Consider the following 27,153-nt stretch of genomic DNA (forward strand, 5'->3'; position numbering starts at 1 on the left):
GGCAGAGCAAAATAGAACTAGGCAGGAAAAATTAACTGAATATTGGGAGAAAGAAGGCAGAGTTAGAGAGAAGCCATGTACCTGTCGAAGGAGAAAGATGCCTGCAGGTACCTTGCCGGTAAGCCATGACCTTGTAGTGATGCATAGATTAATAGAGATGGGGTAACTAAAGATAAAAAAAGCGAGCCAGAAATATGCATAAACTTATAGGTCAAAGAATATTGTAATTAACACAGTTTCTGTGTGATTATTTTAGTTCTGGGTGGCAGGGAAACGAATGAGCATCCTCCATCAACAGTTTCTCCAGGGCCTGTGATGTCTTCATGTCACAGTAATAAAATAACATCAGGATGATAGAGAACAAGCACCCCTGATGGTGTTTTTTAGCATATGAAAGACATGGCTAATAAGATTTTTCAATGACCTTTATCCCAATTTCTATGAATTAGGGAGCTTCTGTGGTACTCAGCGAAAGGAATGACCCAGTTCATAGTTTGTTCTCTCAAATAAGTTACAGGACACAGGTTATCTGGGCACTCAGAAAACAGAATTGGCCTTGTACTACGAGCTGCACTAAAATTTGGCTACTCACAACCTATATGATTTAGTTTGTAAAAACTGACTAGCTTCGTAAGTATCTGCTTGATAAGAAAATGGAGGGGCCAGAATGATGGCTCAGTCAGTGGTTAAGAGAACTTGCTGTTTTTCCAGATGACCTAGGCTCAATTCCCAGAACCCACATGGCAGTTCCCAACAGTCTCTAACTCCAGTTTCAGGAGACTCTGCCACATGCTTCTAGTCTTTAGGAAAGGAGGGACACATGTGATGCACAGACATACATGTGCTCACACACATAAAATAAAAACTAAATCTTTAAAAAAAGAATGAATTCAAAAATGAGTAGGTTATAGCTAAGGACCAATTTTCTTACTGTCAAAAAGAAGGCAATACTCCCCTGCAAGGGTTTTTGAAGTAGTAGAGATAATGTATCACCTGCCTTGTACACAGTATACAGTCATTGGTAGTTATTACTAATAGATATGACAGAGAGCAAAAACGAAGGCTCTGAACACTCAGTAGATATGGTTATTGAACAAGACTGAGTTTCAATATCTCCTTTGAAGTAACAGGGACTAGGAGTCTAAGGAAGAGAAGAGCACTTTATGGCACGCACTGGTGGTCTGAATGAGAACTATCTCTATAGCCCCACATGTTCGAAAACTTGGTCCCAGCTGGTGGTGCTATATAGACGGGTTATGGAACTTTTAGGATGTGGAGCCTTGATGAAGCAAATATGTCCAAGGGGCATGCTTTGGGAGTTTATAACTTTCACCCTCTTCCAGTCTGCTCTGTTTCATGTGTGATCATATCAGCCAGTTTGCTATGCTGAATGCCCGCTGCCATGTCTTCTTCATTATTATGGACTTCCCTCTGGAACCATAGGCCAAAATATTCAAAGTATAAGTGAGAAAATATTATAGTTTTATGAGTGCTAACATATATCAATGTTCAGGCTTAAGCTACTGCTCACTGGCCATGTTCAGCCCTAACAGAGACCCACTGATAAACTGAGCTTATAGGTACTTCATACCCGAGTCCTTAATGGTCAGAGACAGAAAAGGGCACTGTAGTGTGAAGCGGCACAGTAATTGAAGTTTAGGGAAAATTTATACCCTATGTATCAGTTCCCAAACTTGGACTCAGGAGCCTTTGTACTCTTATTCAAATTCTCAAAATATGTGTATTATGTGTGTTTATGTGTATTATAGCTATTCTATTGCTGAAATAAAATACCATGACCAAAAGTAACCTTGAGTTTATTTTGACTTACGGTTTCAGAGGCATGGAGTCCATTATGCCAAGAAAGCATGGCATGGCAGCAGAGGTGGGAAGGCGTGGCCCAGAGGCAGAGCAGGCTGATAACATCACACAAGATATTAAAAGCAAACGAGAGTGGAGAAAGGCCTTCTACTCTCAAAGTCCGCCTCCAGGTACACGCTTACTCCATCGAGGCCACGTCCCTGTAGGGCTCTACAGCCTCCTCAAATAGTACCAACTGGACACCAGCTTCCAAACACCTGAACCTGTGAGAGGCAGTTTTCACTCAAACTACCATAGCCACTGACATTTACTTTATTAGAAACTTTAAAAAAGGGGACAAGCAAAATGGTCCAGTTGGTAAGGTGCTAGTGCCGTGCCAGATAACCTGAGTTCAGCCCATAAAACCTCTATCGTGAGGAAGAACAAATAAATGCAATACAAAACTTAAGAAATTAAAAAAAATTTAAAACAAAGTAACAGTGCCCATTATAAACTAAAATAAATGTTATATATGTATTTTTTAAAAAACGTATTCTATAAGAAAAGGCTAGTGAAAAGAGTGGCATGCTTGTAACATGTTCTATACTATCTGGCTCAACAGAAAATAAGTATAGCTTTATGTCTATTTCTATATTAAACTAGTGAAAATGTGCTGTATTGGTTGAAATTTATGAAGAATATGTGACTTTCTGCAAATATATAGTCAGAAAATGAAGAAATCCTTTAACAGACATTTGCAGTTACAATTCTTTGCTACTATACTCAACTGACAAGATTAGTTTCTTCAAATTAAAGGCATGTAGAACTTGAAAGTATCAAAAGGTACACTTTTGTACTTTGTTACACTACAATTCATTTCAGTTTCCCCACCAGAACTCCATTGCCTTCCTATATTATTCATGCTGACCTTGAACTCTTGATCTGCCAGCCTCTGCCACTACAACAGTTGAGATTGTAGGTGTACCCTACAGTACCCAGCTCCACCATCTCTAAAATGATCTTTGTTTTCCATGTATAATTTTATTCCATTATGAATCCATGCCTTTGGAAAACATTACTTCATTAATTTATGCATTTCTTCTGAATGTTGATGCATCTTATGTCATATACATTATAATTCATATATATTATATGAATGTTGATGTATTATTAATATAAAAAGTCACATTTGTTAACATCACTACTAATGTCACCAAAAAAGTATTTATGCTGTCAGTCTTCCAGTAGATATAATTTTTTTTGAAAATTCAAATTTTCCTATTGGCAAAAAATATATCCAGTTCTTTTACTTGAAAGTGACAGACTCACTTTGTTTATTAATAGAAAATGTTTAACAAATGCCCAATCTACATAAGCATTTGTCTGTCAGGCAGTAAAAATGATTTCAGGGAAAGTGGGGAGTAGCAACTAGTTTAGCTCAATAAACCACACAAATGCTTCTCTTTGAGACAACTGGAGTATATTGGTTCATATCACCTAACAAAAGGGCTAAAATTCTAAAAAAGAAATGTTTTCTTCTTCAAGGATATTGCTAAGGAGTCTTTCCTTTTTTTACTTGTAAGTGCATGGCAAAGAAGGCCGTGACTAACATATGATGATTCATGTCAGACCTGATTCACACTAAGACGTTAACAGCTTTAGAAGTCTTTGCTTTTGAGTCACTAGTGTAAGTGTTAACTTAGCAAAAAGAGGAAAACACAACTAATCTACAAAAAAAAAAAAATACCCAAAAACACAAAGTAAAACAAAATCCCCATCCATTATAATAATGACATCAATTGTGACCTTGTGGATTTCCTGAAACCTGGGCTTCTGGATGCCATGGCCCACGGCTTGCAAAATACAAGCAATCACAATTTCTTTCCTCTGATGAAGAAAACAAGAAAGAAATGTCTTCACTTTCTATCCACCCCATGGGAATCAGCTCCCTCAGCAGGCCTTTACAAAAGACTGCCCAGAAAACTGCGCTCTGGAAACTAAATGCTCTGGTTATAGAGAAAACAAAATACCTGAGAGCTTTTGTTTTGTTTAGGCTTTGAAGGCGCTGGAATGCACAAATCCCCCTCCCCTGTCAGACTTAAATGGGGCAGAAATGAAGTACCCCAGACTCAAGCTTTAGCTTGGAGCACTTGAACAATCTTTTTCCTGGCAGCACCAGGAAAAAAGACAAAACAAAACAAAACAAAACAAAAAAACAGCAGAGAGGATGGACTGTTTTTATTTAAGATTCCCCATGAACACAACAGTTTTTTTTACTTTAGCTTTTGTATTAGCAAAAACAACAAAACCATTCTTTCACTTTTTTTTTTTTTTTTTAGAAACAATGTAAAGTATGGTTACATTTACAGTAAAATGTAAACTATGGTTGAATTTAAGTTTATAGGAATTCCACAGCTTTCTGCCTCAGGGTTGCATCTTAGGATGAAGTCACACAAATAAGGAGGGTCAACTGACACGTGAAAAATTCAATTTGCAATGTATAGTCACTGGATTTTCTAGATAATTAAAGATAAGCAATTCTTTCAATATTGCAGCTATAAATCAACAGAAATGTCACATTTGACAAATGATTATACCCTAATTGCTAGTTTTAGAGAGCTATGCAATTTTATTGATGTAGTTCTGATAGATTTTTAAACACAGCATATTTGATTTTTTTTCATAGTACCTGAAGATGCTCTTCAGGATGTTTTATATTTTAAAATGCAAGACATTTATCAATAGTAAGAAATATAGTCAGCTTTGATGAGAAAATGATAAGGTTATCACATAGATAAAACTTTACTCCCACCGTGACATGTACTTTACCTTGTATCACATTTAATACTTCATTAGATGACCGCTTTCCCATGATAATCAGGAAAAGTGGAAACTGATCTGTCTTTTGAGTCCGAATGGTCTGTGCAATAACACTGCCAAAGTGTCTATTGCACATCGTCAGAAATCTGCAACAAAACCAACCAAATAAGTTTCAAACAAATCAGTACATCTGAGATGCCATTAATAATCATGTAAAGATTAGGTAGCTTGACTTACATCAGGATAGCAAATTTTACTATGTTGAGTTTTGACTAAATTTTTAATGGCATAGAAAAGAAGGAAGCACACCTTAATTGCTGTCAGGGATGACAGCATGGGATTCTTAAGTTTCAAATATTTTAAGATATACTACCTAAATCCTGAAAAAGCAAAAAAATTTCCAGGAAAGAATTTCTTAACTAGAATAAATAATAAAGTGTGGTAAACAGGTAAACCAACTAGCATCATTTAAAACTAGAGTTAGCAACTAAGTCCTCAGGATCAAGTGCTAGGTGGGAGCATGTGTCTCCTCTTAGAAGTAGTGGGTCTTCTAGTTTGTACTTAGTGGGGAACAGAAACAACAATTCTAAGCTTTTGGCCAAAAAAGCTCAGAGATATTAGCATACTGAAGTCTAGCATTAGTATTCTTAACACGATCTGGAATAAATGAAAAAACTGATAAAGCTTTTCTCTTCTATTAGAGGACTGTTTGAAATTAGCATTTCTTTCAAGAGAAAAGGGTAGCTTATGATATGTTTTCAGATCTGATGGTAAAAAGTAAATGTCATAATAATAATGAATTATGAAAGACCAAATGCAAATATAGAATGCTTTAATAAGATCCAATTTAATAAAGTCTGTAAAAATAATGGACTTTTAATAACACAGGTCACAAAAGGCAAAACAGTGGAAATTCTGGAGACTAGCCACTGGTACTAGCTTATTAATTCTTAATTATGTTCATGAAAGGCAACTTAAATCGTGTGTTTTCTTATGCCTTATGATAATATTTTAGGTAACAACTCCTCTGAAATGTATGTTCTAGCTGATGAGCAAAGTCCTGTCGTCACATGCATTAGAAGGTAAATCTATTTGAAAAGACAAATGGTATTAAAATGTCATGTGCTCAGATTCATTTGATAACCAATTCAAAACAGAATCAAACCTCTTAATTTTTAAAGCCAATACATTTTCTGTCAATAGAAATTCATTTCAGAAATTTAGGCTGGATCTTCTGTAAAACCCGTGCTGTGACTATAGAAAGTAGATCTTGTTAAGGGCAACTAGAACTGTCAGGCAGAGTGTCAAGACAAGTTAGCACCACTGCAGTAAGTTCACTGGGAGGCAGGTTCATATACACGGTTAGTGCAGCAATAACCAGACCTCATGGCAATCTGAAATGACAAGGCCTTAAGAAATCCATTGTCGGCCAAGAAATATCAGTGCCCCCATGAAAATTCAAATCTTCACATTCCACAACCATTATGGGATAAAAGGTTCTCAAGCAGACTCAGCTTCCATACCAAATTTCACACTCATAAAGGTCGAACTCATCAACAGGGATGTGTAGATTAGGAGACTAGCAAGTTAGGGTCTCAGTTTTCTTTCTGTGTCTTACTAAAATATTTGAAGGCAGACTTGACCCTGAGCTGATCATTGGCAACCTCTAAAATTAAAGATGTCAAAAAACAGTTGGAATGCTATTTCCTACTAAAGGGAGAAAATAATTCCTTGTTGCTTTCACACCAGTGGATTGTGTGGCTATCACACAGTAGGTGCCATCACAGCACTAGCCTCACTACTAAACAGGATGCTCCCAGCCCCTTGAGAGGAAAGAGAAAAGAAAGAAGAAAAGGAGTAAGCTATTGAAGGGGCAGAAAGGAGGACACAGAAAGCGAGCAGGAGACATTAAGAAAGCGAGTGGTTGTAAGGGAGAAGGGAAGGGCAAAGGCATGAAGGCAAGATCACATCAGCCAAATTCATCTAAAACCAGAAAAGGAACATGGGAAACAAACTGTTTGAAGACAAAAGGTATCTTATTTCTGTAATATTAAAAAATTATTTGTGGTATTTTGTTCCCTTTGAACAGAACACCTGGTGGGGAGGGCTAAAACTGTCCACAGAGCGGCATCTTACCCTACATTCTTCAGTCAGATGTCATGGAGGAGTGAATAAATGGTTGCTACCACCATTAGATTCCAGTAATTTCCACCTCACAGAGGGAAACAATAACCGTCTTCTTTCCTGTTCTAACTGCTGAGGTCACTTAAGGACCAATGACCTATCAACCACTGACTTATCTGAAGGAGTAAGAACTGTGAGGGTCGGAGAGGTGGCTCAGTGGGAAAGGGCACTTGCTATGGAAGCATGGGCACCTGAGTATAGGTCTCCACCATCCATGATGATAAAAGGAAAGTCAGGGTGGCCACACATCAGTGACTTCAGCACTAAGCAGGTGGAGACGAGAGGACTGACAGGGCTTCCTGTCCTCGAGACTAGAGCCAGATTCAGTGAGAGACCCTGTCTTAAGGGAATAAGGCAAGGGTTGATTAAACAAGACACCAAGATCCTCTTTACACACGCACGCACGCACGCACGCACACACACACACACACACACACACACACACACACACACACACCTCCAAAATAAAGTAGGAAGAAAGATGCAAAATCAACTCACTGAAACCAAAACCTAAAACGACAAAATTGGAACGACAAAAGGTGATAACATCTATGGGGCTAAAAAACAAATAAGAGCTAGAAGACAGAGGGACAGGCTGAGAAAATGGGGAAGGTTGCCATCAAGTGTACTTTATATCTACTAAGTCTACTAGAACTACTAGAAAACTTAAGAGAGGGAAGATGAGTCAGGAGGTTTCAATTTCAAGTTTGGAAAGAAAAATAAGCAGAATGGCAGGTGGTTAGTATTTAACTATTAAATTTCAGTAGATAATGTGTAGATCTTCTCTCTATCTTGTCAATGCAAATCAGGATTAATTTAATTCAGAGTGTGAAGTACTTTAACTTCTTTCAATCAAAGTCATAATTACACAATTCACTGATATTATGAAACTGTACTCCATTACAGGGAACCTAGCTATTTAGTTGGGGAGAGAAAAACCTCCACTCTTCCTTAATTTTTTTGAGACAGGTTTTTATGCTGCCTAGGCTGCTCCTGATCCTTCCACGTCTTACCTTGCCACCACACTAGGCTCAAGGAGATTAAAGTCTGTAAACTTACTTTTTACCTAGTATGCATGACAGGTACTATTTTTGAATAAAATAAAATGGAGGTTAAAAAAAACCTGCCACTATCCTATTTAAGATGACTATAATTCTTCAATGTGATTTCCATAAGTTTAAAGGCGACTCCAACATAAAGTAGAGGGAACCTATCTTTAGTACACCAATCTTACAAGGAGGAAATGGAGTAAGATATAGAAGACATTCAAACTTGTTCTTAGTATATGGTAGGCCCTCAAAACTGGTATTTATGTTGTAAATGCTTAATCATATTTAACATTAAAAATTGTGTGTGTGTCTGTGTGTCTGTCTGTGTGTCTGTCTGACTGCTTGTCTGTGTGTGCATGTGGAAGTAGAGGAAACACTGCTAGAGTCCATGCTCTTCCACCTCATGGGTCCTGGGAATGGAACTGAACTCAGGTCCTTAGGCTTGGTGGCAACTGCCTTTACCAAATGAGCCATCCACTATTTAACATCTTCGTCATTAATTTCATGAATAAAATGGTATGTTCATGCCAATGTTTAAAAATCTTTTTGTACAACAAAATAAGTCAGTGAGTTGTTAACTAAACATAAGCAGTTAATGGTTTTTCCATCATCTGGAAAATGAAAGAGCAGAGTTGGGCAGACAGCTCAGTCAGTACAGTGCTTGCCATACATTATGAAATTCTGAGTTCAGTTGGTGGCGGCAGTGCTTGTAATCATAATCCAAGGAGACGGAGATATAGGAAGATGTCCAGGGATTTCACGCCAGCCAGCCACGCCTAAATAGCAAGTCCACATCTCTAGGAAGAACCATGCTTCACAAAACAGGTTAGCCTCTGGCCTCTCCATGCACGTGCAAAACTGGAGATATATACACACACTTAGCAGTCCCATGAATCACATCTTTAGTGAGAGGTTACTTAGCAGATAAAACTTGTTGTATCTAACCTACTGATGGTCTACTCTAATATTCCCTAATATTTTGAGTTAAGCCTTTATACACCATGTTTCAGCTTCAGCTGCTCATCCATTTCTTTGAAGCCATTTTGGTTTAAGAAAGCTCTTCCCCTTAAAAAAGCTCCAAGGCAGTTTCTACCAAGGATAAGCCATTTGGTTAACATATATGTACACGTTTAGGGTTTGTTCAGTATTCAGTGATAGACAAAGAGAACTCTGAGGCCAAATCCAACCTCACCAACACATAACTAACTCTTCTTTCCTTGCCTTTTCTGTTTCACAGGAAAATACAGGGAAGCTCCTTTGGCTTGAGTGTGACTTGTCAAGCACACCAAACACAGGCATGCCGAAGAGTTATGCTTCCGATTACAACGTCATTCCTGTAACTCTGCCTCCCATCCATCATCCAGCTCTTCTCTGGAGTTCCTCTTGGAAATGTTCTTCAGTACTGCTGGGATAACCCCCCTGCCCTTTGAGGTGGCTTTGAGTTTTGTAGTCTTAAGTCCACATTGAGATAGGTAAACAAGTACAAAGGAGCTGCAGAGACTATATACCCAGTGATCCTCAACTTTCAGTGTCCCAGGAATCTCCCAGGGAGTTTCTTTAAAAAGGCAAGTTTCCCCAGAGATTCTGACTTGGCAGAACTGGGATGAGGCATAGGAAGCAGCCTCTTTAATAGAAGTCTCATTCCAGATGATGTTCCCTTTTCAAGAAACCAGAATGTTTCCCCTTTAAGGCTTTTGGTTGTCTCTAAAGGCAGTTCTTAAAGACGTCACCATGGAGCTTCACTGAACCATTTCACTGTTTCCTTAGTTATCCACCTGAAAAATGTTAATTCCTACTAGCTTCCTTAGTATTGGAGAGCTCCAACCTGATGTGGCACACATAAGTAAATATCTCACAAGACTATGAGACATTTTCATAGACAGAAAACAAAACAAGGAGTGGGAGGTTACAATAAAAAATAAAATATTTAGGGAAGATCTCACTGAAAAGTAGACATGTGATCAAAGGTTCAAAAGAGCTGAAAGATGAAGTCAAGAGCAAGAAGAGAAGAGCAAACACACAGACATTTGAATCAAAGAGTCCATATATTTAAGGTAACGAGAACCTAGGTTACTGTCATTCAGTATAGTTTTCAGTTCCACTCAGTTACCTGACATTTTCACTATTTCCTTGCGCTTTACAGCTAAATAGAATTTCACTGTGTATATGTATGACATTTTCATTATCCATTCATCCACTGAAGAACATCTAGATTTTTTCCATTTCTTAGCTACTATGAATAGAGCATCAATGAAACAGCTGGATAAGCATCTATGCAGTAGGACACCGAGTCTGTCTGGCATATGTCAACAGGTGGGGAGCTAGGTCTTACAGCAGATCTGCTTTTAGCTTTGTAAGAACTCTCCACAATGATCTCCATAGTGGCCACACTGGTTTGTAAAGCCAACAGCAATCAGGGTTCCTCCTCCTGGAGTCTCGTCAGTACTTGTCACGGGACCTCAGTCATTCTGACGGAGGTGAAAGGAAATCTCAAAATAGCTTATTTTATATTTCCTGATTGCTAAGGATGTTGATCCTAGCGCTGAATCTTTAGACTTGAGTAAATGACCTGAAGCAATCACAGAAGCCAGAAAAGCAGAAAAGGATGATGAAAGAATAGGGAGGGGGGGGGAGGGAGGTACTGCGTGCATGCGTGTGTGCATCCTCTATACGTGATGGGAGGAAGGAGTGCAATAGAGAGCGAGAGGGAAGAAGGAAATAACACTACGAATGTTAAGAAACACCATAAGAAAACATTATTTTATGAGCTAACTTAAAAGCACACATGGAAATAGCTTACATGGAGTTATACCACACAGGGCGACAATGCCCCCCAAGAACCACAGACTTTCTAACAAAAACCCCAGCGTCAGGCATGGGAAAGCTCCCTTTGAGGTGTTGTCAGAGGATTCCAATAAACTCCAAGCAATAGATTCTACTACCATTCCCTTTGCTTGCCTGCAAACCTGAAGGAAAGACCCTACTCTTAAGGACAGCACACACTTCAGACTCAGCATGTGGGGTAACCAAGCAGAGCTAGGATGAAAGCCTCCTTGTAATCCTCATAGTATCCAAAAGCGCTATGCAAGCTGCCAAGGGAGAAGAGCAACCAGCAGTCCTAAAGTAGTCCATACTTGTATAACCTATAAATTACAATGACAGGACTGGCAGGATATCCCCAATAATTACAACAGTGTCAGACTATTACCTTGGAGGCTACAAACAACTGCCTGATTGGATCTAAAGCAATTCCACAGGAGGGATTCCATGTCCAATACTATAAACCTAGCCAGATAACTGCGGCTAACTATCTTAGACAAGAACCTTCTAATGCCATTCCCTTAAGTATGTGTCCTTAGGCCAAAATCATTGTCCTGTCATATATCCAATAGGCCTTTCTGTTTGCTGACTGGTGAAGTACAAAACTCAGAAGAAATGTTATGTAGATTTAATGCCCATTGCTCTCTTCTATAGCTCTTGGAGCTATATTCCTTTCATCTAGGATTCTGTGATATACATTTAAGAAAAATTAAGCTTATCTCTTACTACAGGTAAACAGTACTTCTTTCTGTCTTCCTTTCTTTCAGGGCACTGAGGGGAGGTCAAGACGGGGTTTTTCTGTGTAGCCCTGACTATCTTGGAACTCACTCTGTATGTAGATCAGGCTGGCCTCGAACTCACGACATCTACTTGTCTCTGTCTCTTGAGTACTGGGACTAAAGCCATGCACTGCCATGCTTGGCTTAGATTAGCAGTACTTACTGCAAATATCTGGTGAAGAAAAGTGTTTGATTTCACAATACTTCTGTATTTGAGAATTTTTGCATAGACAACAAATTGAGTTGTCTAAGAATTCAAAATAATCGAAAATCGAATTTTTTGGGTTGCCAACACTACAGGTTTTGGATATCTAGATTAGGAATGTTCCAGCTAAAATGGTAAGAAAGAACTGATTACTGATGTAAAAGTTTTGTTCCCCTACACCCAAAATTGCAAATTAGTCCTCCATAGCTTAACTACTCCCCAGTTATTAAACTGTCAGGTCTCAAAGCCTCTTTAACTGAGACTTGGTTTATAAATAACAAAGAGACTGAGAAGTGACATTTGGGGGGGAAACAACGGTAGAAAATAGCCATCTATTACTTAATGATAAACAAATGGATAGAATAACTAGGATAGTAAAGGAATGATAAGGAAATAACTATAATCTGAAGAAAAGTGTGTAAAAAGCTTGATTTTAAAAAATAATACCAGCAGACTGACTCTCAGTTCCCTGCGAAGTCTAGAACAGATCCTTATAGGAAAGGTGAGTAAATGCTGGTAGGCTGGCAAGACCATGAGCACGCTAAGCTGGACAATCTGTGGACTTCTGAAAGACAAACAGGGAGTTGCTTTAAGGGATCGTTTAGGATAAGATTCAGAAACACAGGCTAAGCTTAGTAAGTTCATCTGTCACTGGGGAGAGTGGTCTCAAACACTTACCTACCTGCTTTTGTCTTTGGTACATTTTCATGTATCTCAGACAAAAATCAAATACATATGTATAATCAAATGCATTAAGCACTATATATCAGACATTTAAAATAATTTATTTTGGGGTGCACATGGTGTGGAGTCAGTTCTCTCCTTCCACTGCTTGTGTCCTACAACAGGCATGCCACTTCCTGAGTCATCTCACTGGCCTATGGCATTTAAAAATTATTTAAAATACACTTTAACTTAAAAGTTTCACATTGAACACATGCCTCCATGCCCTCACTTCGTGTTAACTCCCTTTGTTCTCCAGGTTCACTTCTACTACCATGTCATATGATACTCAAATTTTATAGAGGTATTTTAAAGCTAGGAATCACAAATGAGACAAACCATGGCATTTATCTTTCTGGAGTGGCTTACCTCATTTAATATGATTACCACTAGTTGCATCCAATTTCCTGCAAGAAACATAACTGTTTTTTTTTTTTAAGGCTGAAAAACTTTCACTGTATATACAATGCCACATTTTCTTTATCCATTCCTTTGATGTTGGACACCTAGGTTTGTTACCTAACTCTGCTAAGGCGAAAAGTGCTTCCATAGCCAGTGATGTGATAGTATCCCCATGATGAGCTGACTTGGAGTCTGCTGATAAAAAGCTAAGGAAGGTAGAAATGGGTCATATGGTGGATCTATTCATTTATGAAAAAAATCCGTGCTGATGTCCTCGCGCCGAGGCTAGTTTACATTTCTCGCAACGATACAGATGGTTTCACTTTTGTCCACACCATGGTCAGCATTTGTTGTTACTGAATTACTGCTATTCTGACTTGAATAGGATGAAATCTCAATGTACTTTCAATTTTCTCTTTTTTGGGCAGTAACATTAACCATTTTTTCATATTATTTTCCTTCCTCCATGTGTGTGTAGGGGGGCATGCCATGCTGTGTGGATTGTTTACTGAATGCTTTTCTTCATGTTTTTCCAAACCTATGCCATACCAGTGTTCTTGGCTGCTCAATGTGTGAGGTAATACAGAGACTGTTTTAAGACGCTCAGCTTATGATAATCTGTGGAGGTCAGAGGACACACTGTGAAGTCAGCTCTTTGCTTCCACCTTTACATGTGTTCTGGGGTTCAAACTCAGGCCACCAAACTTAAGTATCCTTTTCCTGCTGAGTTATCCCACTGGCCTCAAATACTCACTGCCCATTCAATGCCATGTTTGAACACCTGTTCATTGACTGGGTTGTTTAGTGTCCTCTGCACAGTCTAGCTAACAATCCCGACAGATGTGAAGCTGGCAGACTTTGTCTCCCATAAGTTGTCTCTTCACTAGACTGACATTTCCTTTTCCATATTCATGAAGTTCTCTGTGTGATGACTGTTAGCCTTATTTCCTGAGCTACTGAATCCCATTAAGAGTCCTTGTCCATGTCTGTAGCTTGAAGTATTTCATCTCTGAGTTTCAGAGTTTCATGTCTTAGATTAAGGTAATTTTGATCCATTGGAGTTGGATTTTTGTGCAGGGTCAGAGATAGGAATCTCATTTCATTCTTTACATGTGAATATTCAGTTATCTCTCACAATTTTTTGGCTTCTTTGTCAAAATCAAGAAGCTGTTTGGATTAGTTAAATTATTATTATTATTACTATTTTATTATCATTGTGTGTGTATGCTTGCATGGTGGTGGTGGGTATGTGTGGTATCCACATGTGTGGGGTCAGAGGACAAGTTAGTAGGGTTGATTCTCTTCTACTTTTATGCAGATTCTGAGAATTGAACTTCTGATTCCATTTTTGCATACGCAATAGTCTTACCCACTACACCATCTCACAGGCCCAGCTGTGTGGGTTTGTATCTCAGTCTTCTATGCTAGTGCCATGCCATTTTGGTTACTATTATGCCAAACTTTTTATTTATTTTTATCTATTATTTCTTTTAATTCTAACAACAACTCTGAGGTATGGGATTTAATCTCCATTTTATGATATGGAAACTGCATCATAATAAAGGTTCACAAAAGTTGCTCAGGATCATATTTACCTTGTAGTATAGTTAGAATTTGAATTTTGGTTTGGATTAAATTCAAAACTCATCCATATTCTCAATTATCCTTCACTCTTAGAAAAACCAACAAATTATACTGAGTCTCACAACAAGAAAAAAGTGAAAACAATTCATAGACTACTGTTCTTATTAAGCTTATACTCTAGTGGGAGAGCTAGAGAATAACCATTAAAATGTCTGTAAGTAATGGCTTAAAATAGAAATGAGAGTGCAATCAAAGAAAATGCTGGATAGGAAGGCCTTTTCTAGACAGGTTTCTGAGATCTTTCTGAACAGGGAACATTTAAGATGAGACAGTAAGTATAGAGAAACAGGATTATTTGTCTTTTGATGGCTTCTGTCTTCTGAAGTGACTGGGATGGGGAGTGGCGCACAGTGTAATGTGTTTAGTTAATGAAGAATATGAATACATATCTGACCCAGGTGAATGAAATCTTGGTGTGTAGACAATATAGCTAAAAGAAGACTACTTTAGGTCAGGTGTGCTGTGCACACCTTAGATCTCAGCACTCAGGAGGCAGAGGCAGTTGAACTTCTCTGATTTGAACAAGACCAGCCAGTATACATAGTAAGCTTCACGGACAGCTGGGACTACCTAGTGAAACCCTGTCTTAAATTAAAAAACAAAACACTAATTTAGTGCTGAGAATATGCCAAGGAAAGGAAAACAATCTACTCAGGATTCTCTAAATTGTGACTACAGACTGAGCCAAGGCAGATGAGAACAGTAGGTCGCTTTTTAAAAAGTAAACAATAACAATTTATCATTTTTTCTGGCATTCTAATGCTAACAATTTCAGAAATATAGGCATGTGTTTGAGGAAAGGAAACAAAACTTGTTCCATAAATGAGTTACCTAAGCATATTCAAGAACATTAAAACTTTTCCATGGATAAGGGTACTATTTGGTAATTTAGGTCATTAAAATTGTTATTCATTAATATTTGTCTATGCAGACTGACAAGCAAATGCTGCACAAAGCATCAGAGAAACCAATTTTCACATAATTTTATATGGTTGAATTAACATGATTCTTTTATAACTTTGGTTGGCTTATTATCAGCATTTATGGAAAAGGTGACATGTGCTACTGATTTAAATGATATAGAACCTTTGATTAGTAAAAATCCTTCAGAAACAACTATAAATAAGAGTTGACTAATAATAATGCCAGGTATGGTGGCACATGCTTTTAATGTCAGCGCTCGGGAGGCAGAGGCAGGCGGATCTCTGTGAGTTCCATGTCTACCTGGTAATCTATATAGCAACTTCCTAACCCATAAAGGCTACATAGTAAGACCCTGTCTGGAAGGGGCACAGTCTGCCTCAACTGAAACGTGTGGCTTTGTTGACTCTCCATGGATGGCCTTACCCTTACTGAGTAGTGGATGGGAGTGGGTTGCAGGGAGGTGGTAGAGAGCAGGCGAAAGGAAGGGAGAGGGAACTGTGGTTGGTATGTAAAATGAATTACTACTACTACTACTACTACTAATAATAATAATAATAATAAAGGCTTCATGGATGTAGCCTCTCTGACATTTCTAAAGGAAAATTTCACATTCCTCTGGCTCTTACAATCATTTGCAACCTCTTTTTAAAAGATCCTTGAACCTTAAGTGCAGGAAGTATGTAGCAGACAGAGCAGCTTAGAACTGAGAACCAAATAACTTTTGTTTTTTGCATTTTGATTAGTAGTGATTACACCAGCAGGCATACTAACATGGAAGGGGGAAAGTTCATGGGGCCTCAACCATAGACAAAGAACTACAAGCAACTCAAGAAATGTTGAGCAGCCCTCAATTGGTTATATAATATCAATGGTCAGCCCTGAGATCATATTCACATAGAGAACATAGGGAACACGAGCAAGCTGTATGTATGTATTCAGTGTATGTGTGCGTGCGTGTGTGCACATGTAACAATAATTAAAGAAAAGAGATCCTGAATTAGAGAAAGAACAGTGGAAGGTGGAAAGGAAGGAGAAGATCATGTAAATATAATTTCAAGAATAATAAAATCATTAAAAATAAATTTAACAACAACAAAATGATTAACAATGACAGAGAAGTTATGAAAAGAATTTATACCTTTTCAACTTCAAACAAGACGGAAAGCAAAGAACATGATGGAATATATGTTTTTCAAATATTTAATTTTAAATATCTTTTAGAATTTGTTCTAGTTGGCGATTCATGTTTCTGAAATAAACACTGAGTCAAGTAACTGATAGAAATATTTTATGACACTATATATCCTAAAATATAGGAAAGTGAGCCACTGGTGGTGAGTACTTACATACAACTACACATAAGTACACTAGAAGTAGTCAGAGAATCAGAAAAAGATTTAGCCACAGATCACAAAGGTGCCAAGACTTGGTGTTACACTCAGAGTTCATGTATCTTGAAAAGATGAAGATGCTTTCAATTCTGTACATCTAAATCATTCAAAGCACATAGTACTTCAGAGAAAGCACACAGAACAACTTGGTTGCATGATAAAAAAGGATTTGATGCAAAATATAAACTTACAGTGATATGCCTTCATACTAGAATTTCAATAGTATTACTTCTGTACTTCTTTCTAGCTGATATTCTCATACAGACTGCCCACTAACAACTAGGAGTTAAATGCACACTCCCTGGATAATATAATTAGATCAATATGGAGGAAAGATGGGCTTTCCTACAACAATTGTTTTTAGTCCAGTACAATCATGTACCATTAGGCAGTTGTAACTGCAGGACTAGGAAGTAGTGTGGGAAGTACTGAAACTGGAATTAGGAACAATTTATAAACGGGTAGTTTTAAATTATTTCAAAGGATATTTTAAAAGCTAATAAATTTTTATAGATTAAAGAATGAATTACACATGGGTTAACCATCATCTGCATAGAGACTGGCTTACTCTAATAATAGCACAAGGCCATCACCTTTCACCCATTGCCCCTGTCCCTTCCTTTCAGTACTATTAGGAAAATACTCACAACAAGTGCACTCCTGGGCAATGTTGAGCAGTAATTATGACTTGCTGACAAAGAGATATGAACAATTACAGAGCCCATTTTGAAACCCTACACTAATAAAGTCATTAGATGCTGCCCTTGCCATGATCCTTCTAAAAGCTTCTGAAGTTACAAGAACACACGGCATTGTTTGCAGGGACAATTGCTGCTGGCAGAACGCAAACCTTGAGTTAAACCATGCTGCAAATTGATCTTGACATTCTGTTAAGACCGCCACTAAAAATCAAAAGCAGAGGAGAAAAGGAGAAAATGAGTGGGCAGGATGTAATCATGGAACAGGAGGGGTTCCTCCTCACCTTCTCTCCTCCCTCTTCACAAAACAAACCAGGGAGAAAATGACAAACTCTCCTGGTGTTTTGGAACCTTTATTTTAAAGCATTAATTAAGCCCCTGACCTGGGATGTTTAGGATGGCAATACACTTCCTTTAAAGGTACTGGAAGGAAAATGTTGCACAAAGGCAATAATGCTGTTTAGGAAAAATTATATGGAAGTCCGGCATGCGGTCTCTCTGGAAGTCTTAGTACCCAGACCACAACACATTCATCTGTTTTATCAGACAACTCTGCAGAATGCTTATTTGCTCCTAGGGTAGCAGCTGGGAATTAACACTCCTCTTGTCTCTCATGCAGTCCTCGCACCTGGGCCGTGTTTGCTGGATTAGATGGGAGTACAGAGTTAGAGTAACAGCGTCACTTAGGCTTCAGCCAGGCATGGGCCACTGAGGAGAAGCCACTGTGAATATGACTGATTACTGAGATGGAAAATACAGAGGAAGACAACCCACTGATGATGAGTGCTTTAAGTCAATTAACTCTTGCCAAGATTAAGTAATGTGGAAAACTATCACCTGAGTATTAAGGCTAACAAGTACCTGTCATCCTAACAGCGGAAGTTTGCATGAACTTGAAATAACAAACCCAGGGGCAGAAGTTCAAAAGCTAATATCCCCAGGCAATGGAATCATGTCTGTGAACACTTGTATTAACTGTGCATACGAAATTTAATACATAGCTGTGTGTGTTACATGCAATCTGTAAAACGTAGGCACTATCAGACATTCCTAGGTAACTTTTTGTAGTTACTTTCAACACTCTTAAGAAAATACTGTACAATGCCTGATTTACCCCTTTGTGCAAAAACATTAGAAAAACTTACACAAGCAATTTTTCAATATTCATAGCTGTCAGACTATTTAATTGGTACTACACTAGTCAAGCTCAGTGTTTAATTTCAGTTTGCTACAATGAGAATTTGTATACCACCATCTACACTTGCATTCTGAGTACTGATAAAAACAAGAGATACCCATTAACAGACACAGATTCCTGGTTAATACTGTGCATTGCGTATGCCATAGTTGTGATGTGATCTTCCTTAATGAGGCAACTTCAGTCTAGCACCTACTCAAAGTAGATATCCTTCATGTTACTGTCCCCATGTACCAAATAAGTATTCAAGCAGATTTAACAGAAGCAAGGAAAACTAATACTTACTGTGCTGGTGCTTTATAAAGCATTATTTATGGTAATTGGAGAGTGCTCAAATGAAGTGTACTTGGGCCAACTAGACTATAACAACACTACAGACTTTTCTAACTAAGAAAGCATATTTAAATTCAAGAGCCCTTGCAATTATAACCAACATTATCAGATGAAATTAAATACAGGTATTTATTTGCTAAATACTTACTGAATTTCTCTCAAAATTTTAAAAAGTGCTTTGCTTAAAAATACAAGCTTTCCTAGGAGATCACCTTCAATACAGGAGAAGGCAGATAATAATCAATAACACTAAAGTTTGGTGTCTCAGTTTAGATTTGGAATGTCCCATGGTCAATACAGAATTTATCCCAATTACAATTTTGTACAATTACTACAATTTTATATTGACATAGATTGCTCTACCTACATATTCAACTTAGGCAGTTATCTGAATCACTTTAGACTTGAAAATCCAATCAACACAAAAGATTTTAGAAAATGTTTAATAATTCATTTCTTGGCTAGATGTGGTGCTGTGTACTTAAAATCCCAGTACCCAAAAGGCAAGGGATAGAAAAATCAGGAAATTTAATTTATATTAGTATGTGGCACTCATATTTGAAAAAAAAAAACCAAAAAACAAAGTATTCAGAAATAACCTTCACTTGTCTTCTATATAATCTAAGGTTCAGAGTAAATTGTGACTAGAGGACTGACCTTGACCTTCTATGGAACTTAATTATAATATTTAAGTAAGAAAGTATTTAATCTGCAAGTTCATTCTCCTCCTGGACATCAATATCAAGAAGTGTAACATTGATTATAGTCCCAGAAGTCACTGCAGGATTTGTCTAAACAGGAAAGCTAGACACGAGACCAGAAAAAACTACTACGAATCTATTTGCAAATATTCTCTATCTATTATGAAGAGATCACATAGGACTGGCTTCAGGTGGTAGCATGCTTGGCAAGAGTGTCTGAAGCTCTGGATTCAACCCCCAGCACGACACACTGAGTTTGGGGACAGCCTGCTTTAAGTAAGGTAGAAGTCAAGTAAGCAGGAAGAGAAGGAAGGGAGGGAGGGAGGGAGGGAGGGAGGGAGGGAGGGAGGAAGGAAGGAAGGAAGGAAGGAAGGAAGGAAGGAAGGAAGGAAGGAAGGAGAAAGGAAGACTGACAGGTGCATATGCAAATATAAATCTCAAAAGGAAACATATAGCAGGAATCTCACTTCATGGGGAAATCCTTTGTCTTTGGGTATGTTAATGTCTTAATTCAGATCTCTAGTAATACACAACTGATGCCCTAACCCCTTTTAAAATGTAGCCCGGTGGCCAATAAATAATAGTACAAGCAGTATTTAACTGAATTGAGAATGCAAGTTAGGCAATTTGGCAGTCAAAGTTAAAAGAATCAAATGACTGATGCAATCATTTTTCCTGATAAACATCTTTGGATAAATGTGATATAAAATATCCAAGAAGGCTCATGCAGCAGGAAATTCAATTAAACTATTTTCTTTAAATGAATCTATGATAGGTAATAAGAAATCTGTGGCAATAAATCAACCTAATTACCTTACAGTTTTATAGATTTAAAGAAATCCAATTTTACTGTTTGTGAGAAATGCTATTTTAATGAACTTTAATCTAGTATTTATAAAATATGTATTTTCCTATTTGCTTTAGCAGTAATGATGGGACTGTTCATCAACTGTAGCTACAACAGTCTATTCAGTACTTCATATAGAGGAACAGAACACCTACATTGAACATTCATTTGAATATGTAATATGAACAGAAATAGCTTTTTGAAAAAATACAATAATTATCTTAAATTGCACAAATTATTCATTCTTTTTCATTGCAATGTCCCACTTGTAGTTTCTATCAATTTTTATTAAGCTGAATTTCTACATGTTTCTATGTTCAGTCTTTAGTATCATTTTTTACTTTCATCACAATAATAGACACCGTATTTTTTAAAATGTGGATTAAAACTGCCTATCATACTTCATAGTCAGTTCTGCAATTCACTGTGAAATAGTTAAACAGAGCCTTTATTTATTTTTTTTAAGTGTCATAAGGAGTTAATAGGACACAGCTGTACTAGCTCTTTCTAATAAGCAGCTTCTGTCGCTTTGGTCACCACAGGTGTCTCTGTAACCTGCAAACTCTTATTACTAGTGTATCAAAGTTGTGCTACTTAACAGGCTTCTTTAGTAAAACATAACAAAGCAATTACATGGCTGTTGATTGCTAGTCATAAAAAAAACCCTCAAACACTGTTTTTCAAAAGAAACTACACTGCAATTTTTTGTCATTGTAAAATAAAAGGAACTAAAGAATTAAATGGAGGATAGAACAAAATGACAGCAGGTAGCCAGCTGAACTTAGCCACTACAGATGGTTCAGAAATAGTGTTTCCTTCTCCACCAAGCTGTGGATAAAAGAAAAGGAGGAGATTCCTTACTGCCAGTGAATGGCAAAAGATTTAGCCAAGTCTTCAATCTATGTATTTTGCCTCATGAAAGACCTTCGATGCTGCATTTTTATCTGTTTTTGGCACTGCTTTTCATCACCTTTAACTGAGTGTGAATAATAATCTGATTTAATTTAAACAAATACAGGTGCTAAAGGTTCTTTATTTATGTATAACAGGGAACATTTCCAAGGCAGAATCAAGTCATCCTAGGAAATTCCCTAACCATTTGCTTAAAGAAATGAAGTATTAGGTGAAGAAATTGCTCCACCACTCGTATGCCTCATGATTACGGAGAGAATCATCTTTCTTTTCAGATTCAGATTACATAAAATTAAGTCTGAATAATGACCAAACCTTCAGCCAGCCATAAAATAATAAAAAGACAAATCAAATTATTTCTAATTGTTCTACAATTGCTTGTTAAGTAACCATGATAGGTTTGCACTGAAGTGAATTTATTTAATTTTCCTCTCTGTTTAAAAGTCTGCGATTCTGACTGTGTTAACACATCCAAAGTAGCATGATGGAATGTTATGGCCACATGTGTAATTAAACATGATGAAAATGTATTTCAGAAAGGATACTGCAAGAGGCAGATAATGAAGAATTACTTATTACAGATATCATGATCAGCAAACTCTGTTTTATGCTGACAACTAGGAAAGGCTTTTTTTCCTCCTATGGAGAATATAGATGTCCTGCTGGCCATGTGCAAAAGAATGTGTGCAATAAAGCGATTAGATCAATTAGTATATGCTAGAGTAAAGCTATTACCAACTTCACTGAAGTAGTCCAGAATGTCCTGCCTTCTTCACTGATGTTTTTTTAAATAATCTTATCACTAAGATAACTATTAGATTTGCTTTGCTTTTTATGAACATAATAAAAAAACAGATTTTCTTTAGATCATCAACAACGTAGAGAAACGTACTCTGCCTTATTGTAGATAGAAGACAAAAATAAATTTTTGTGAGTTTTATTTTTATTTATTTTTTTAGTTTTTCGAGACAGGGCAAAATCCTTTTTTAAAATTTTCCTGTTACTTTTTAATTTAAGAAGGGTTTTATAAGTGAAAGTATATTTTCACATTTGTAATAACTACATGTTTTAGCTATAATAGATTTTATCTAACAAAGTAAAATTAAAGAGAATTTAATGCCAAGGCTATAAAACATTCACAATGAAAATAAGTCAAATGCACCGAGGACTTACTATTTTTGTTTTTTAAATAAAAGCTCAACTTATAACTTGTGAAAAATATTATTACCTTGCTCTGTTGGCGTCCTTTGTCAGATCCCAAGCCCAGGTTATGAAATTTTGACTCAGATAAGAAACAATGGATTCAGCACAGAGCATTTGTGAGCAGAACACGTTGGTTAGTACACTTTCGTCATGGTGGAGGTAGATAGCAAGAAGCTTTCTCTGAAAAACAGGACAAAAGATCAATCAGTTAAAATATCCACTAAAATAAGATTTCTTGAATTCAAGAGGCTCAAACAATGCATATGAACAGTAAAGTCAAAACTAAATGCTATCCCCTAAAAGAGCACCTTATCGTCAGAATTTTCAGAACAACTACAAGCATTAATCCATTTTTTTCTTATACTCTAAAGAGATTAGAATGATTGTATATAATTTCAGAGACCATAATCTTGGGTTTATATTAACATGTGCAAGCCTAATTTGACCAGAAATTGCCACAGAACTGTACTTTAAAAAATGGACTTAACATTCTTCACATTTAGTGTACACTGTATTAACTCTAAACTACTCACTAAGATAGCAAAATCTCTGAAAAGTGTTTTACTTGGAAAAAGTCTAAACTGGATTTTTATTTTAATTAAACTGATAATCTGAAACTTATTGCATGTGCCTCCACTAAAGTCCTTATTTAAGAGTGTGTAACATTTAATTGTCATTTGAGAAAATGACAGAGAAGCAGAAGAAATGAACCTGCTTTCTTAAAAGGGTCTCATATAGCAGCTGGACCGTCAATAAAACACCCGAAACTAAACAGTAAAAAGTAAAGCATGCTAACATCAATAACAGCAACCAAAGGACCTGAGTATTTGTTCAGTAACTCCTTAGTAACTACCTTATAGAGCAGCTAATCTCAAGAACTACCACAACTATCAAGGAAAGGAAAGATAACATTTATGACAGGGAATACATATAATAAGGAAGACATTCATAAGGAAATAAACTTTTGGGTGAAATTCTGCCAAAAAAAGATTTCAAAGAAGCTTGGGACTCTTTCTTTTCCTATTAAATTAGGATGTAATGATAGTAAATGAGAATGTGCTGTTTGGAATTCTCTACAAAAGGAAGCCTCTAAACGTAAGGCTCAGGATGGAGAAAGGCTAACAAAGTCTGATGCTTGGAACAAAATTGATTAAAAACCCAGATTATAAAAGTAATAGAAAAGTAATCATGAAAATCAAAGCAAAATTTTGTGCCTAGTGAAAATAACTAGAGTAGATAAATAGAGTAAGATCCCAAAATCATCTATTGTATGAAGAATACACTCTTACTTTTGCAACTGTTATTTATACAAATCTCTGGAGTGTATCTGTAAAGTGGGTATTCATAACCTTATTAGCATATGAGGGAAATCAAGTTAGAACTGACTTATCTGAACTTCCAGCTAGTCAATAAGAAATTCAGCTAGGATGGGAACCTAGATTGTCTTAATCCAAGTCTAGTGCTCTTTCTACTACTAGAGGAGTAGCAGGAAGTTGGGCACATTCTGTAATCAAGAGCCATGTGGGGGCACTCATTAATACAGAGAAGGCTGAATGCACGTGAGGTACGTGAGCGGAGTCTGAGACAGCATGCAACTGGAATGAGGACAGGACTCCTGGCTATAAATGGCTTGGCTGATCCCATCATGATTCTAGGTGTTAATTCGTTTATTCTTTCATTCAATAAGCAATTGCTGAAATTTCCATTATATCAAACCAAGCAGGAAAAAATAGACAATAAATGATCAACAGGAAAGACTAAGGGATTCTTCACCCTTGTAAAGGACTACAGATAACAGTCCCAGGGCTTCTAGGAAGGTTGTAATCAGACACATTGTTGGAGAGATACTTATCAGGCAAATTCCACTTATCCTTAAAGGCTCAAGGCAAATGTTTCTATGAAACCCTCCTTAATTCCCTCAGTCTTAAAAGCTTCCTTTTCTGGCTGGCTTCTAGCTCTTCCCATTAGTATTATAAATGTTTACAAGTTTCCCCTATAGACAAAGTCTCTCAAGGGCCAGGACTGAGTCTTCTTTGCAACCTTAGACTAAGCATAGGTCCCAGTCTGTTAGATGAAATGAACTCAATAGTGATCTTAACAACAGCCCTCTGGCAAAAAAGACACCAAATGTCAGAGATAAATGCTAAATCTGTTTTTTATTAAGTGAATCAAGAATACTTGGCTTTACAGATAGAAAGGTGAACCTGGCTGCATTAACAAATTTAGGGCTACTCTTCTTAGCTTTCTAGTTGGATAGACAGAGGGATGTCAACCTCTAATTCTTCTTGTTTATATCTCAGCAGCTACATTTAATGAGAGTGGGGACAAGAGAGCTGTCCACTTTTAAAATCAACAAATTTCTAATCAAACAATAGAAATAGCTAAATCTTTAAAATGCTTATTTCTCTCAAGAATACTGCAAGGGAACATTTGGACTTTGGGAAAGAGATTAGTGATTTGCATTGCTATCTCACTGATTTAATTTAAATGCTCTCCCAAATCAAATACATATGCGCCCAAGAGGTTACTAAGACACCCAACATGCAGAGTTCCCTATAAGTGCAGCTGATAGTGTTGACTGAAACTAAACTTGGAAATCCAGGGCACAAATGCACAATATCAAGCAATAAAAAAAGCATCTCTTTGGCAATATTTAATTTTAAAAAGAAGAAAGAGGCAGGCAGAGACCAGGCACTGTCTGTTTTGGAGGATCAGGCATTCTGCATTTCAAAGCATGGGTCCCTGCAATATCCAGGTTACTGTGCTAGAATCTCGACTATTATATCGCAGTTGTGAGAGGGAGGGCAAAGATGTGTTTACTCAGTGATTAGGCCCTTAGAATAAGCCTCCAGCTCCTAGAGAGACAGCTCACCACTTATTCATTTGGGCCAATTCACAAAGCCTAGGAAGATTAAACATCCATGCTGAGAAGACAAGCGAATGCAGACGGTGAAAAAGAAATAAAAATTCTTTAAAAACTCTGAGATGACTTCATTATTTTTCCACAAGGAAACTTTAGGAAAGTGTTTAGTTAGAGAAAACCCACATTGACCTCTCTCTAAACCCTTAATCTTTCCTTTGTGGTGGCGCTGCTTTGTGGAAAGCCACTGGCTCGCTGTGCTCCTCTTTTCACTGGAAGCTGAGAGAAAAAAGGCTCTGGAGAAACAGTTTTCGTTCCAGGGACACAAACCCCTGACACTGTTAAACACAAGATGCCAGGAAAACACACTTTAAAATTCCCACTTTAAGTGGAATGTGAGAACGATGATTAAAAAGAGTAGCCACAGAGAATCTTCGGGCCAGGGCACTCCCAGAGCAGCCTTAAAAGAGGAAGCTGAACAATCACAGCTTTGCTCCTCTTACATGGTAAAATTTCAATGCAAACTTTTGATTTCCTGCTACAATGACAATAAGTAAGAAGAACCTACTCTTAATGTGGGACATAAAAATCAGATCAAATTATAGGCCAAGATAAACTACAGGCTCAGACTTCTGATTCTCCTGCTGAGCTTAATTGAGCACAGGTCCAAACAGAGAGAACTGAGTTTAGCAAATCAACCAATTTAAGAGAGAAGGAACTGCAATGTATTCAGAAAATACATTTGTGAAGAAAGGGCATCTGGTACACAGAAAAAGCCTTAAAAAGGTTGCATCCTTCCACTGACTATAACCTGTTTTTCCCTTAGCCCATTCATAATTTGGCCCAATAACATTTATAGAGTGCCAAGTGTTAGACACCGAGAATATAAAATGCATACCACAAAATTCCCCTGCCTTACAGAATTGGGAGAAGAGAGGACATATGGGTGAGATAAACATGCAACTGTACTGTGTTAAACCTTGACTATCAATTTGTGGTCTGTTTTGGTAACAGTGTAAGGAAGTCTCCAAGGCTTAAAAGAGCAGAACATTCTGGTCTAATCCTAGCTCTGTCTCCTAGCAGCCTTCTGACCATAAGTACTTATTTACTGTACTGGGTCCGTAGAATCTACTAAATAAGAAGGTACTGTTATGATAAAGATTTCAGAACTATCAATACAATATTTAAAGAAATTCCTCGGAACATGATAGCCATGAAAACTGTCTATAGATTAAGCAGCTTTTTGGAGTTTTCCTTCTGGCAATAGAATCTGGGATACTAATTGTGCCTTCAGTGTCAAGCATCTTCAAATCTAGAAACTAAGGGATTAGGCTGATGCTCAGAAATTACCCAGCCAACAGTAACCTATATGACTTGACCATGGTCTACAGTGGCTACCAAATTTTAACACTTAGTGTCACAGAACTACAGAACCTTAGCGTGAAAAGAAGAAGAAGTTGGGATGTGGTTCATCTGTAGACTGTTTTTTCCCCATGTCTGGAGTTCTGAGTTCAATCCTGAGTACTGCATAAACCAGGTATGGTGCTGCAGGTCTGTAATCCTAACACTTAGAAAGTAGGGACAAGAGGATTAAGAGGTAGAAGTCAAAATGATCCTCAACTACATATCAAGCACAAGGCCAGGCTGAGTTATGAGACCG

At 37.3% G+C, this 27,153-nt stretch overlaps 1 protein-coding gene across 2 annotated transcripts in view; it reads right to left on the reverse strand.

The window, feature by feature from the left end:
* Positions 1-27,153, reverse strand: part of Faf1 (Fas associated factor 1) — a 278,068-nt gene that overhangs the window by 58,993 nt on the left and 191,922 nt on the right. For both annotated transcript variants that reach the window (XM_038332461.1, XM_038332462.1), the window contains exons 13-14: positions 22,659-22,813; positions 4,630-4,766 (exon numbers count right to left, since the gene is read on the reverse strand). In XM_038332461.1, the coding sequence (XP_038188389.1) occupies positions 4,630-4,766; positions 22,659-22,813 (292 nt within the window). The remainder of the gene's footprint in view (positions 1-4,629; positions 4,767-22,658; positions 22,814-27,153) is intronic.

This window comes from Arvicola amphibius, chromosome 6 (assembly GCF_903992535.2).
Source record: "Arvicola amphibius chromosome 6, mArvAmp1.2, whole genome shotgun sequence".
Lineage (NCBI taxonomy): Eukaryota > Metazoa > Chordata > Mammalia > Rodentia > Cricetidae > Arvicola > Arvicola amphibius.